We start from the raw sequence: 13,048 nt of genomic DNA on the forward strand, positions 1-13,048 counted from the left end.
TGGGGTGCTTATATAAAAAAATGCAGATTCTAGGGCTCACACCAACTAAATCTCCTGGGATTGGAGACCAGCAGGTAGCTCGTGTAATCTCCACAGCTGCTTCTAAGGCACATCAAATTTAAGAACCATTCTTTCATATTTTCAGACTGGGGATTCTTACAAAATGACAGAGAAGGAAAATCTTAATCTTTTAAAGTTAGAGTTCAGGCGTTAGACTGTGCACTTCTTCAACACAGTTTGTCTTTCCCATTTTCCCTTTCCAGTTCTTTATACTTTCAAGGGATTGGGGCAGAAATGGGAAACAAAGCAGCGAAAGAAAAACTATTTTTTAAATACACATGTTGCTTTAATAATCACCAAAAACATTTTCATTATCTGTCACCCACCCTGTCCACCAGTTATGTTGGCCTTCAATACATGGCAATAGCAACATATATAAACCTATATCATACATTTATACACACACACATATTCTATCAGCACTGCAAAGACACAGACTAGGCTTTACTATGGCTGGGGGCCTCTCCCATGCCACTTAAAAATGAGCACAGGTTTGCTCTATGCAAGAATTTCAACAGAGTTGGTCTGGCCATCAGTCCCCAATTTCCCTGAGGTAAGGTAGGATGACAAAATGGGACAGCATATTTGAAGTGAGGTCAGTCCAATTTGGATATCACACAAGAAAAGAAATCGGATGTGCTAGGTTAAGCCTGAGATGGTATCTGGGAATTCACCACATTCATGATGTGAACTCCAAGAACACAGGTGCTGCAGTGCAGACCAAAGCCCAGCCTGACTCGACCCAGCAGGGTCAGGTGTGGATCTGTGAGTAGTGCTCACTGAGTGCCGCCAGCAGTGTCCGGCAGGGCACCGCTGCTCAGTAGTGTGCTTTTAGAACCTGCCAGAGGAGCTCCAGCATTGGGACCACGTGCCCCATTCATTGGAATCAGGGTCCTATATCCACTGAGCTTTCCGTCTCAGGACAGCTGATGAGGCAAGAAATGTGCTGTTGCTAGTTCCCAAGCTGCTGGGGCTGCTGAGAAGCAGTACCACGAAAACTTCTATGCAAACTACGCATCTTCTGCTTAGTGCTTGGCCAAGTGGACCTTGGCTAACGGTATTCCATAGCTCTCAGAAAGGCTTTCCGGCTTTCTCCCAGCTCCACCAGGATACATCTCTGACTCCCTCTTCTGGACCCTCCGGTGGACTTGGAGGAACGAGGCCCAGATGCTCCTCAGCAGATAGGTAGCTGCACAAAAGGGGCACAGGCCCACCTTTCCTGCTGTTTTAAGGACTTCTGGTGGCTGCGCTTCTTGCATGGTGCCTGGAAGGCAAGGGTCACAAGGCTGGAGTACACGGCAGAGCCCTTAGGGATTTCACCTGCAGACAAAAATAAAACAATCCAAATCAGTGTATATTGCCAGGCCCTACTGATGGCTACCTGAAGCTGGAGTGAGAGCTACGGGGTGACCAAAGCCAGGAGCATGGTGAGAGTCAGTTAAGAGGATGAGCTAAGAGCATGCACTTCACTCTGGAGAAGCAACAGGTGCCCAAGGTTAGGGGGAGCCTCCCCACCTCCCTGAGTGCTGAGATCCCTGCTCCAATTCACTGCACACTGGGTGGCTGGATCCTACCACTGCCTCTTTAGGGGCCAGGTGACTCTCCAAATCATTTTGTCTCAGCAGAAAGAGGCCTTTGCCATCTCCACCCAAGAAAGAAGTGCTTAGCTTGAAACATGCACATATAGAAACAGCCTGTTGTAGGAAGAAGAGGACATTTTGCCGGGAAGTCCTCTCTTAAGTTTATGTCCAGTCGCCATAATGAGGGTGTGGAGGGGCCAAGTCCACAAGGACCTCAAAGCTCAACTAAGTCCAGGTCCATCTTTGACAGATGAGGGTGCAGCAGTCTCACAGAGACTAAGGGACAAGCCGAAGCCACACGCCAGTTAGTGATAAGCCAGGGATTAGAACCGAGGCCTCGGGTCCTCTCCAGTGATCTATGGGAGGTGGAGGGGAAAGCTTCCACACTGGAGAAAGCCAGTGGATACTAGAGACTTTTGGGTTACCTTTTAGTGGATACTAAAGACTTTTTGGGTTACCTTTTCTGGGACAGGAATAAGGCTTTACAGAGGCAATCCTGTAAGTGTTGCTGTAAAGAGGCTCAGGAAAGAGAAGAATTATCAGAGAAAAACAAAAGGGAATTAGTGAAAACAAAACAACAAAAAAAGCAAGTTAAACTGGCCCAAGCCATTTTCACACTGTGGAGATCAACATTCTCTCAGGTTACAGTTTAGAAACATTTCTAGGAATATGCTCAATTGCTTATGGCAAAGCTTTGAAGTCCAGGTTTAGTTTCTGATTTTTAAACCATTTCATATACCTCAAGTTTTTCTTCAAAGCACTTCCTAGGGAATGATTAACACTTAGTGTTTTAAGTAAACATAGATAATGTCTGGTATTTGTAACATTTTTCCCCTGAAGGTTCAGTTGTTATTTACTAACAAATTCTCTTTTAGACTAATGAGACCCAGCAAATCTCTTTTGTCATGTTGCTTAAAGATATAGCAACATCAAATTGCTGTTCTTAACCCAGGAGTGTGCAGCGAAATCAGTTTTCTAGGTTGCAAATTGCTTTTACTTTTTCATGAAGAGTAGAACACATAACTGGCCTCAAGATCCCTCTACAAAAAGCTCATTCCAAGGCAGACTCCCGAATGTCTAATGACTTCAAGAGTCAGCTGAATTGCATTTCTCCAGTCTCCTGACTCGGCATCAAAGAAGAAAAACTGGAGTAAAAAGGAGAGATGATGACAATGTGAGAGTGAACCAAGATACAGGGGCAGGAGCTGACGGGGTGGGAGGGTGATGGGAACAGAAACTAGCAGGACGCTCACTGAGGACCTGTGATCTTGCAAGTGGACCCAAAATCTTCTCCTGGAAGGCCAAAGCAGGCCAAGGTCGCCTACAAGATCTGCTAATGGATGGTGATTGGTTGGGGACAGGCTTGGTGCCTCTGACTGGTGCAGTAGTTTCCTTCCCTCTAAGTCAGTCCTTGCCTTCTTTAAAACATCATGTGTTCTGGTTACTGAAACAACAAAAGAACACCACAGAGTAGAAATCACCAGCAGAAATTAACCCTACTTGCTTAGCATGAGAATTCTAAAGCATTTATTTCTTTCTGGCCATTTAGCTTGGAGTCTCCTATCCACCCCCTGTCCTCCCCTCCCTCTTCATCCACAATTGCTCATGGCACAGGAGGTTTAGGGACATCAAATCAGTCTCCACTCCCAACATCTCCAAGCCCCCCGGTCACTGCTCCTCTGCAGCACAAGTGGGGCATCAGGAAGACTGCCCGTTTCTTCCCCCATTCCCTCTCAGGGAACCTACGCTGGCTGACGATGAACTGCTCCATGCTCTCCTTCTGCTGGTTCGCGGTCTTCAGACGCTCAGCTGTGCTCTGAAGGAGCCGCTCCTGTTTGGATACTTTGGTTCTCAGTTCCAGAAGTTCCCTTTCTGTTGATTCTCCCTGGATAACAGGAACAGACTCTTACTGAACAGGCAGAAGTCCTAAAGCACCCTGTGCTTTGTGGCTCTTCCCAGTTCAAAGAAGGATTCTACAATCTTCTCCACTCTCCTGAACTGGATTTCCTCCTTCACAGCCTCGAATACCTCCAGCTGACGACAGTTTAGGATGAGGCCATTAGGTAGGAATATTTAGACTCTGGAATTGCCCATGTAGACTAGCACAGGCCCACACACCTGTAGCTTAAGAGGACCTCGCTTCAGGCTGGTATAAAACTCCCAACTCTGAAGAGGACCTTGCTTTAGTCCTGATATCAGTTCTGTCACTCTCCCTTCACAGGCAAGATTGAGAGTTCAGAAATGCTATATTCGGGAGAGAGATCTGGACACAGTAAAGTTTGCAAGTTTGTAAATATTTGTGCTAATATGGAGATGACAAAACACCCTCTCCCTGGAATTAGCCTAGCTGGATCCCAAAAGGTATTGGTGACATTGATCTGGAGCTAGAATCCCTGGGGAGGGGATCCTGAAACCTGTCTCCTCAAGGGTCTGCCAATCAGAGTTAGCCTGAGCTCTGAGCAGATCCTGAGGGGTGGCTGACTTTCCCCAGGCCCGGTCCAGAGATGCCAGCTGAAGTGATATGCTGGGATTCCAGACAGTGGCTAAAAAGGCTCAGTCTCATGGGGGCATTCTGTGATCATGTGACCATGGGATCTGAGGGGTGGGAGATGGGTGCTGAAGCTTTAACTGAATTTCAGCTCAGCCAAACTTCAGAGAGGTAAAGAAACTGAACATTTATAGACTGCTAGGGTTATGATGTCTCCACCTTCTCCACACCCCTTCCCTTTCTTCTTTGATTTCTTACCAGGGGCCAGGGGGCTGGCAGGGAGTGGGATGTATTCAGAGCTGCAATGAGAGCAGCCACCATGGCTCAGAGATGTCCCTCCAGGGACACTCCTCTAAGGTCCTGTCTATCCCAATTCAGTATGTGGCTCCCAATTTTCTGGAAAAGCTGTGACATTGAGGAGACAGAACAGTATTGGAGGGCAGGAGAACTGGGTTTGAACCAAGAAAGGACACTGGCATATTACCACTTTGCCAGGCAGCACAGGGATGCGGGTGCTTGGCAGGGCCGCTCTCCAGAACACGGTGAGGAGGGAAGCCGACTCCTCCAGGGCATGGTGCAGGGCACTGGTGCTGCTCCGAAGCTCATGAATACTTTTGCTGCCTAGCACCTGGGGAAAGGTAACACCACAGGAGCAGAGAGATTACTTTCTTCCCCCGCATGGGCTCCAGCTTCCTTTGTGAGTGAGGCACAGAACATGGGCCTGCTTGAACTGTGAAGCCCTCGCACAACCATTTGCAGCTTTCAGAACTAAGGTGCTGTTCCCTTTACCAGGTGTGCCTCCCTCCACCTGCAGAACCTACAAGGCTTTCAAAACTCACCCCCCTTGCTGTGTCCTCTATGAACCTGTTACCTTCCTTGCCTGAGATAAATGACCACGTTTGCATTGGCGGCCTCACAGCACAGAGGATGGCTTCTCATGCTGTGCCTGTAGCCCCTTACTGTGCTGATCTACCTGGGTGTGTGTCTTGCCCTCTAGTGTGGGGTTCTGTGGAGGCAGGGCTGTCCCTACGCATCCTTGGGTCTCCAGCAGCTCAGACAGCACAGCCACTGGTGCCTGGTCTCTCTCACTGGCAAGGCGCTCTCAGAAGCTTTGCTGACTGCCTTCCCTCCCCCTATGCAGTCTGCACAAGGAAATGCCATGGCTGCCAGGCTTCTCGCCCCTTCCACATGTGGGGGCCATACACCTGCAAATCCTTCAGTTTCTGTCCACCCCATTGTGTCAACTCTGCCCACAGATGGTCATGTGCCTGCATGAGTGTGGTAGATAATAAGCTACCAAAGGCTGCTAGGCAATGCCACATGTTTCTGTGGGGCTGAGGGGAAATATCCAGTCAGCTACATCTGGAACAGAGCGGAACTCACAGTGAAAATAGGAGACAGAGAAGACAGGTCCTGGCTGCTGTACATGGAAGAGGAAGCCTCAGCTGTTGAGAGATGCAAAGCATGAGAAAACAAAAACAAAAACAAAAATGGTGGGAGAAGGAGTTAACATCAAAGGAAGAAAGGACACAAAGAAAGAGTACACATAAAGCTACAGGTGTGATTACCTCTGTGCCTTGGGCTTCAAGGCCAGGGAAGTTGCACGCTGACCTCACAAGAGACACTATCTTTTTGACCAGCAGCTTGCCCTCCGCAATCTGCTGTCGTAGGGCACTGTAGTCATCAGTGTGGCCAATGACATGGTGGCCATGCTTATTGGCAAAGGAGCCATCAGTAGCATCACCCTCCAGCTTGGGAGGGGTCTTCATTACTGGAGAAGTATCCAAACCCAAGCCTGGAAAAGAAAATAACACAACAGAATCTTCTGTTATTCATAATGATATCGTCAGTTTACTCCAACTCAAAAGAGGTAGAGAACAAGAGAAGGAAGAGGCTGGGAACAAGAAAGAAAGCCTTGGAATGTACAAGGGTGGGGCAAAGTCCACAGAGATCTTCTGGCTTCTATATTTCTATAATGTTTCTTACATTATCTCTTGATAAATTCGCCAGGAGACAATTTTTTCCTTATTGGCAAATGAAATAGGACGAATCATAATAAATACACAGACACAGACAAGGAAATCAAGCTGGATACAGAGAGCATTTTCAAGAATGGAGAGATTATGGTGCTGCGAAAACAGCAGTAGGTAAACTACAGGAGGATGAACAATGGTAAGAAAGGCAGCCACAGAAGGTGCAGTGAGTAGGACTAAAGGCCTCAGGGCATGCAGAGAAAACTCTCTAAATACAGATAATATGTTTAGAGAGAACAAAAGGTTGCTTGCATTAATCACTTTCCATTATCAGTCCCTGGGCCCTTTAGTCGCCTTATTTACCATTTGTTCTGTGGATTATGGCCGTTTCTGAGCCAGGAGTCGAGGAAGCAGAGCTGGGGAGGACCAGAGCTGGGGAATTCATCGCAACATCCCGGACTGGAGGGGACACAGCTGAATCTAGGGGGTAAAGGCAACCACAGTTTTCAGGAGCCCTGGAACACCCTGCTCGTGAAGCACATGCACACCTAGCCGTCCCCACTGAGGCCTAAGGTGGCAGGACTCTCCTCCTACAGAATTATCCATACCCCACAAGCAAAAGCAAAAGCCCATGAGTCAGTGAGTTCAGAATGTTTCCATTCCTCAGGACAAAAAGATATTCCTTTGACTGAGGGGTGTTCCATGAGAAAGAAACCTCTAGTTTGAAAAATTATTAGGTGTATTTTAATAAACCAAGTCTTGAGTATAATTTGTGTGTGGTGTCTAATACGATACCCTGTAACTAAATGTAATATGTATAAATATACATAGTACATATTAAAATGTAGAATCAAGGAACCAAGGAATGAATGGATTCATGGAGGACTAAACTCAACATTGTAGTCATCATTCTGATGAGCTAATACTGAAAAAAATTGACTTGTATGAGAAGAACGGAGACAGAAGGCTTGGTGGGTTAACGTTGTCTTGCTGGAGACTAAAAAGCAATGGTATGATGGAGGAATTGGAAAATATCACAAAGAAGGTAGAAAAGGTCCTGCTCAGGCAGGTGTGGCCCAGTGCCTGCTTTCCAGCTCAGGCCTCGGGGGTGCTGGAGAATGAGGGGCAGAGACTGCGCCAGTGGGGCTGAGTCTTGGCTGCTGTGTGGGAAGCTGGTGAAAGGGGAAGGCCTGGTTAGAAGGAAGAGTTGGAGACATAACTGAACACCACAACCATCAGGGCAGCCCAGAGGAGGGCAAGGCGTCCACCTAACGTTAGCTGAGAAGTTCCTGGCGGCCAGGCGGTTTGCTTGGCGGCCTACGTGTGTTTTTTTATTGAATTGCCAAAACAGCATAATCATGTTATTGTCACCTTCATTTGACAAATAAGGTTACTATCAGATAAATGAGCATCTACAAGAACCAGAGAAACATAAAGATTCACATGATCCAGAAATAGTTGGCAGGAGAGTTTGAAAGCTCAGCTTTAGAGAAACTGAACAGAAGCGGCTCCTGATTTGAATGAAATTGAAGGTGTGGCCATGGAGATGAGTGGAGATGGTGTACTAAATGGTGTATTAAAAGGAAAAAAGGACAGAGGAAGTAGAAATTGAATGATTTAAGAGACTAGGGGGACACCACTGACATTTCTATGAAAACTGGGAGAAGTGAGATTGATGGGGGATGTTGAGAAGAGACAGGGGACCTGGTCAAACACGCCTATCTGAAAAGGCAGGCAAGGGGTAGGGTAGAGAAAGCGAATGATGGCCACCTGAAATAAATCACTCACCATCCAGGACTTCCCCAGAGCCCTGTTTCCTTAGGGGCAGGAACATTTTGCCACACACTGAGTTCCCCACCTATGAGGGAAAGGGGGACTAGAGAATCTGGGGAGGTCAGCAATACGGAGACAGGGCACAATGAGCTGGAAGGAACACAGACTGCAAATCACAACACCTGGTTCTGATCCTGGCTTTGTCTACAACTTCTCTAAACCCTCGCTTGTCTGTTAATATCTGAAGACCTACGTTTTCTTATGTGAAATACAGAGATAGCAAAACCTGCTTTACTTCAGATGAAATTGTATATGTGAAAACACTTGGCTAATACTAAAGCACTAAGCAAATCCAAGAAAACGATATGAACATATACAGCTGCTAATTACTGAGCAATTCTTAGTGTGCCAAGCACTTGTAAGTGATTTCATTTAATGCTCAAAATCATATAAGGTATATATTATTATTATCCTCATCTTAAATATGAGGAAACTAAGGCTTAAACCTCTGAGACTTTAAACACCTTGCCCAAATCAAACGACCTCTAAGCTCAGAACCTGGAGCCTGGTCTGACCTAAATTCCACGCTTTCACTCAGGCTGCTAGACTAGAACATCTCTGATTTCAACCTGACCCCAAGGAGCATGGACCAGGCAGATTGTACCTTCTGCCACAGACATCCTGGTGATCTCCCCACTGGCCGAGGGTTTTCTAAGTCCCTTTTCCTTCCTACCTTGGAGGAGCAGCTGCTTGTTTCCAGGGTCAGCGCTGGCTGGGAAGTTCTGGTTAATGGAGGAGGGGCTGAGGCTGGCTTTGCCAGCACTGCTATCCAGCTGCTGTTGCAGCTGCAGTCGCAGACAATTGTTCCCCTGAATCCTCTGCTCCAGCTGCCCTCTCAGAGCTCGTACCTCTGCCACCAGGTGGCTCAGGTCACTGCTCAAAAGGATTTGGTGACAGGCATCCAGGCTGTAAGCTAAGAGAGAAGAGGAGTCTGGTAACATTGACCCAAGTATTTCCGAGCACTTGTCAGAACCCTCCTCTGTGACATTCTTTTCTGCCAGGGATCCCATTATCATCTGAGTCTTATGCAACCCATCTATGATAGAGATGTCACCATTTCTGTGTATGGCCTGGGGATGGCACTGAGATGGCACACATCCAGTCTGAAACTTCCCTGCGGTTTAAGTTACACACATGCACCTATAGAGCATTTGATTGGCAGATGAGGATAAGTCCATATTTCATCTCTATAGTAACCTTAGTCCTGTAGGCTAAAGTACAGAATCCTCCAAGGTAGAAGGCCAGCACTGAGCTAGAGAAGGGTAGGGGATAAGGGAGAAAGAGATTTGACAGTCTTCACTCTCAGAAATGAAAGAGGAGAAGGAGGAGGCCTTTTGGTAGCGTATGAGAATGTGAGTTGGGCATCTTAGACCAGGGATTATAACTGAGTTTTTCAACTTGTGTGTCTCTCTCTCTATATATATATATATATATGCGTGTGTGTGTGTGTACATATATATACACACATCCATATACAGTATGTACATATGTTGTGTATATAATACGATATATAGGTGCATATATGTACATATATATGTACATGTATACATGTATATATATTTACCGGCATTCACCACATGTAGTTCATGTCTTTGTACTGAGGATGAAGAGATATAAGAAATATTCTACAAGGCCACAATCCCTTATCTGAAAACCTTAAGGCCAAATGTATTTTGAAAGGTAAAATTTGTTTTAGTTTTTAGCAAGGCAACAGGGTGCATATATCATATATAACATGTACCCAGTTGCATGTGAGCCACAATCCTTAATAAAATATATAACTATTTCTGCAATCAGCTATGTGAATATTCTAAGTAGATATATAAAGACTTATGAATATCCTCTTGTCAGTTCATCTAGATTTTGTCACTAAATGATTTGGAGATCTTACGGAATTTTGAAATTACAGAGAAGAGATTATGGAGCTTTAGTGGTTGTAGCTTTGAAATGAGTCCTAAAAGGCAGGGAGAAAAGCATGAAAGGAAAGGTATCTCAGGATGAAGTAGTTTTAGAGACTTTGGTAAATAATCTACTCTTGAGTTTTGCCCAAAGTTTTATGATGTTCCTCTCTCTCTTCCTCAATCCAAGTTCTCACTAAATTTTGCTTATTTTTTAAAGAGATGTTTTAAAATCTATCCATACCCTTTCATTTTCCCAATAGCACCCAATATTAGATTGTCATCTCTTAATGTGCCAGAATAGCACTACACCCATCCAGTAGGTTTCCCAGATTCTAATGTCTCCCAACTCCAGGACATCCCCTGAGACTTAGCATCTTAAAGTTCCGTTTTCATCGTATGCTTATCTTCTTTGAAAAAGAACAGACTTAGTTTAATTATCTCTATACAGAATGTCAACTTTCACCCTGACCTGTGGGCTTTCAAGATTTGGGGACTCTGCTCCACTATCCTGACTTCTCACGCCCCCAGCCCCAATCTTCTCCTGTGGGCAGGCTGGTTCCACTGACCCAGCACTCACCATGACTTTGACTTAAGCTATTCTCCCAGCCTGGTGAGCCCCCTGTATTTCTTCAAGTTCCAGTTCACCTTCTCTTTAGAAAATCAGGAAACTAAATCAGGATTTATGATAATTCGAATCTAAATTCCAATGCCCTTCACCTTTGCTTAGCCCTCTGGAGGGACATAAAATACATGAGTTTTTTTCACCTGAGAGTTCTTCAAATATCCGAAGGCAGTTCTCATGTCCTCAAGATCTTTTGAAAGCCTAAATTTCTTTAGTTTCTTTGACCAGTCGGAGATTTCTGGTCCACACCATTGTGCGCCCTGTCTTCAATATGTTCCCTAGTGTGTCAGTGCCCTTTTCAAAGATGATGCCTCTTAATCTAACAATATTTTAGACATGGCCTCCACAGGTGAACATCACACTTATACTACCATAGTGTCAGTTTAGCTGGCATTTCTAGCAACCTTTGGCCTACGCCTTAGTTGTGTGAACATGTTTCTACCAAACCCCAAACCCTCAAGTCCATGAACGGCTGCCCGTCCTGTATTTCTACCCTCTTCCTGTATTTCTACCACTGGTATTTTTAATCGAGCTCAGGATTTTGCTTTTTATCTTTGCTAAATTTCATGACATTAATGTCAGTCCTCTGTCCAGCCTGCTGTGACTTATTAACATTATGTTTTGAGTACCCTTCTCCATTTAAAGAAGAACGAAGAAATATATCAAAATTCTCAAATATTAGATGATTATTTAAGCAGGCAGCAAAGTCTTCAATAAATGTCCTTAACATTTAAATCCAGGATTGAAATTTAGGGTTTTTTTGGTTTTCGTGTCTTTTAATTTTCTCCTGTGGGCAGGCTGGTCCCCACTGACTCAAAACTCACCATGGCTTTGTACTTAAGCTATTCACCCAGCCTGGTAAGCCACTGTATTTCTTCAAATTCCAGTTCACCTTCTCTTTAGAAAATCAGGAAACTAAATCAGGGTTTACGAAAATTAAATGGAAGAGCAATAAGCTGAGAGTCAGATATCACTAGGGAAAGGGTCAAGGTAGGAGCAGACCGCCTGCTACATTGGGCTGAGTGGGTTGTCAGCATGTATTACTGACAATATTAAAGGCCTTTTCAAATTGTGATATCATTAGGACAGTTCTTTTGCTTTAAAAATGTTATAATCTAGACATTGATAGGAATGTCTAGATTTTCTTAAAGTAGTTAGGAATGATCAGGCTGGATCTTGCTCATGCCACCAACCTGTCCCTTTGGGCTTTGTGTATGAGAGTTCCTACTGGGAGCCCCAGGCTTGGGTGAGGGTTTCTGAGACAGAACTCTGTAGCTTGATCTCCACAACTCCCAAAGGAAAGACCTAAGACCTCACTAGCATCCAATGCAAGGGTAAAAAGCTTATGGGGTGAGGGGAGAAGAACACATACCTTTCAGCCCCTTCTTGGAATTGCCATAAAGTGCCTCCTAGATTTGTAGCTCTGACTGGAGGGACTCAAAGAGCTGCTGTTTCTCTTCACACTGTTGCTGCAGGAGGACCAGCTTGTGCTGCAGTCTGACCAGGGAGAGGCAAGGTGCACTGAGATGGCAGAGCCACTCAGTCACACCAGAGCAATAAGCTGAGAGCCAGATGTCAACTCAGGGGGTCATAAAGATTATGGTTAGGGTTACATCTGAGCCCCAGATGTCAACTCAGGGGGTCATGAAGACCATCACTTTTATTTTGCAGATGTGGAAATGGTGGCTGAGGGAGGTCAAGTAACTTTGCTTGAAAACACACCATTACCTACATTAGTTCAGAGCAGAACAGACACACCAGCAGTCTCCTTACTGCTCCTACAGTGCTCTTTGCATTCTGACAAGCAGTTACAGGGCTTTTGCTGGGACCAAGCATCACAGCCAGTATAGAAGCTTCCTAGGTGATGGTGAGACTAATGTCCTATAACTGGAAGCATGGAAACCTTTCTTTTTCAAGTCTCTGATATACTGAAGACTTCTACAACAGAGTTTTACTCTCTCAACTTGGGAGTGACAAGGCATTCCCAGAGAAGTCCTTTCTTCTACTCAAAGCACCTCCTGCCCCGACACACAAAAATCAGGAATAGCAGAGGGAACATTGAGGTTTCCGAAAGAGGACACCAATTGTCTTGCCAATATCCCGTCTTCTAATGTAAGAATGAATGTAGGAATGAAGAATGCTTCCTTCTCTGCCAATGGGTCCTCTATTACCTGGAGTCGTTTTCCTGGAGGGAAAGATGTTCCTCCCTGAAACGCAAGACCTCTTGCTGCTTCTCCCTCAAGTCTTCCAAAAGCTGCTGCTTTCCATCTTCTCATGCTCCAGCTCCTTCTCGAGCTCTTGAAGGTGGGATCGAGAGGACAGCAGAGCCTCCCTCAGGCTTTCCGTTTCCTGGAAGTGCTCTGGTGAGAGGAACACAGGAGGATCGATTTATTATGATGGGGCCAGAGCTCAGCAGGAAGATGACCTCAAGCACATCTGCCCTGACAACTGGAGTTAAGGAGCAGGGAAGGAAGGCCCTATGTTGGTGGGGAAGAGCATACTGGCTCAACATCCCCCATAGCCTGGAGAATGTTGCATCTCTCTCTTTGCAAAACCCTTCATTCCACTTACTTAATCTGTCCTACCTTGCT

General features: G+C 45.5%; 1 protein-coding gene across 1 annotated transcript; it reads right to left on the minus strand.

Annotated features, from left to right (window-relative positions):
- Nucleotides 1-351: 351 nt before the first annotated feature.
- Nucleotides 352-12,826, minus strand: LOC111532269 (myomegalin). The gene is made up of 9 exons (XM_026450221.1): nt 12,629-12,826; nt 11,830-11,954; nt 8,608-8,847; nt 7,890-7,959; nt 6,465-6,581; nt 5,697-5,923; nt 4,613-4,756; nt 3,387-3,525; nt 352-1,380 (listed from the first exon to the last, which is right to left on the minus strand). The coding sequence occupies exons 4-9, from the start codon at nt 7,933-7,935 to the stop codon at nt 1,235-1,237; spliced, it is 819 nt and encodes a 272-aa protein (XP_026306006.1). The 5' UTR covers nt 7,936-7,959; nt 8,608-8,847; nt 11,830-11,954; nt 12,629-12,826; the 3' UTR covers nt 352-1,234.
- Between the last annotated feature and the right edge of the window lie 222 nt (nt 12,827-13,048).

This window comes from Piliocolobus tephrosceles, unplaced genomic scaffold (assembly GCF_002776525.5).
Source record: "Piliocolobus tephrosceles isolate RC106 unplaced genomic scaffold, ASM277652v3 unscaffolded_15745, whole genome shotgun sequence".
NCBI classification, from domain to species: Eukaryota; Metazoa; Chordata; class Mammalia; order Primates; family Cercopithecidae; genus Piliocolobus; species Piliocolobus tephrosceles.

What these genes read in the sequence shown, in the direction of transcription:
- LOC111532269 (XM_026450221.1), bottom strand. Translation starts at nt 7,935, where the DNA reads ATGTTCCTGCCCCTAAGGAAACAGGGCTCTGGGGAAGTCCTGGATG. An exon ending in TTGAAGCCCAAGGCACAGAG is followed by an intron (nt 4,757 to 5,696) that starts GTAATCACACCT and finishes ACCTTTCCCCAG; the next exon opens with GTGCTAGGCAGCAAAAGTAT. An exon ending in CTGTGCTGCCTGGCAAAGTG is followed by an intron (nt 3,526 to 4,612) that starts GTAATATGCCAG and finishes CCTGTTATCCAG; the next exon opens with GGAGAATCAACAGAAAGGGA.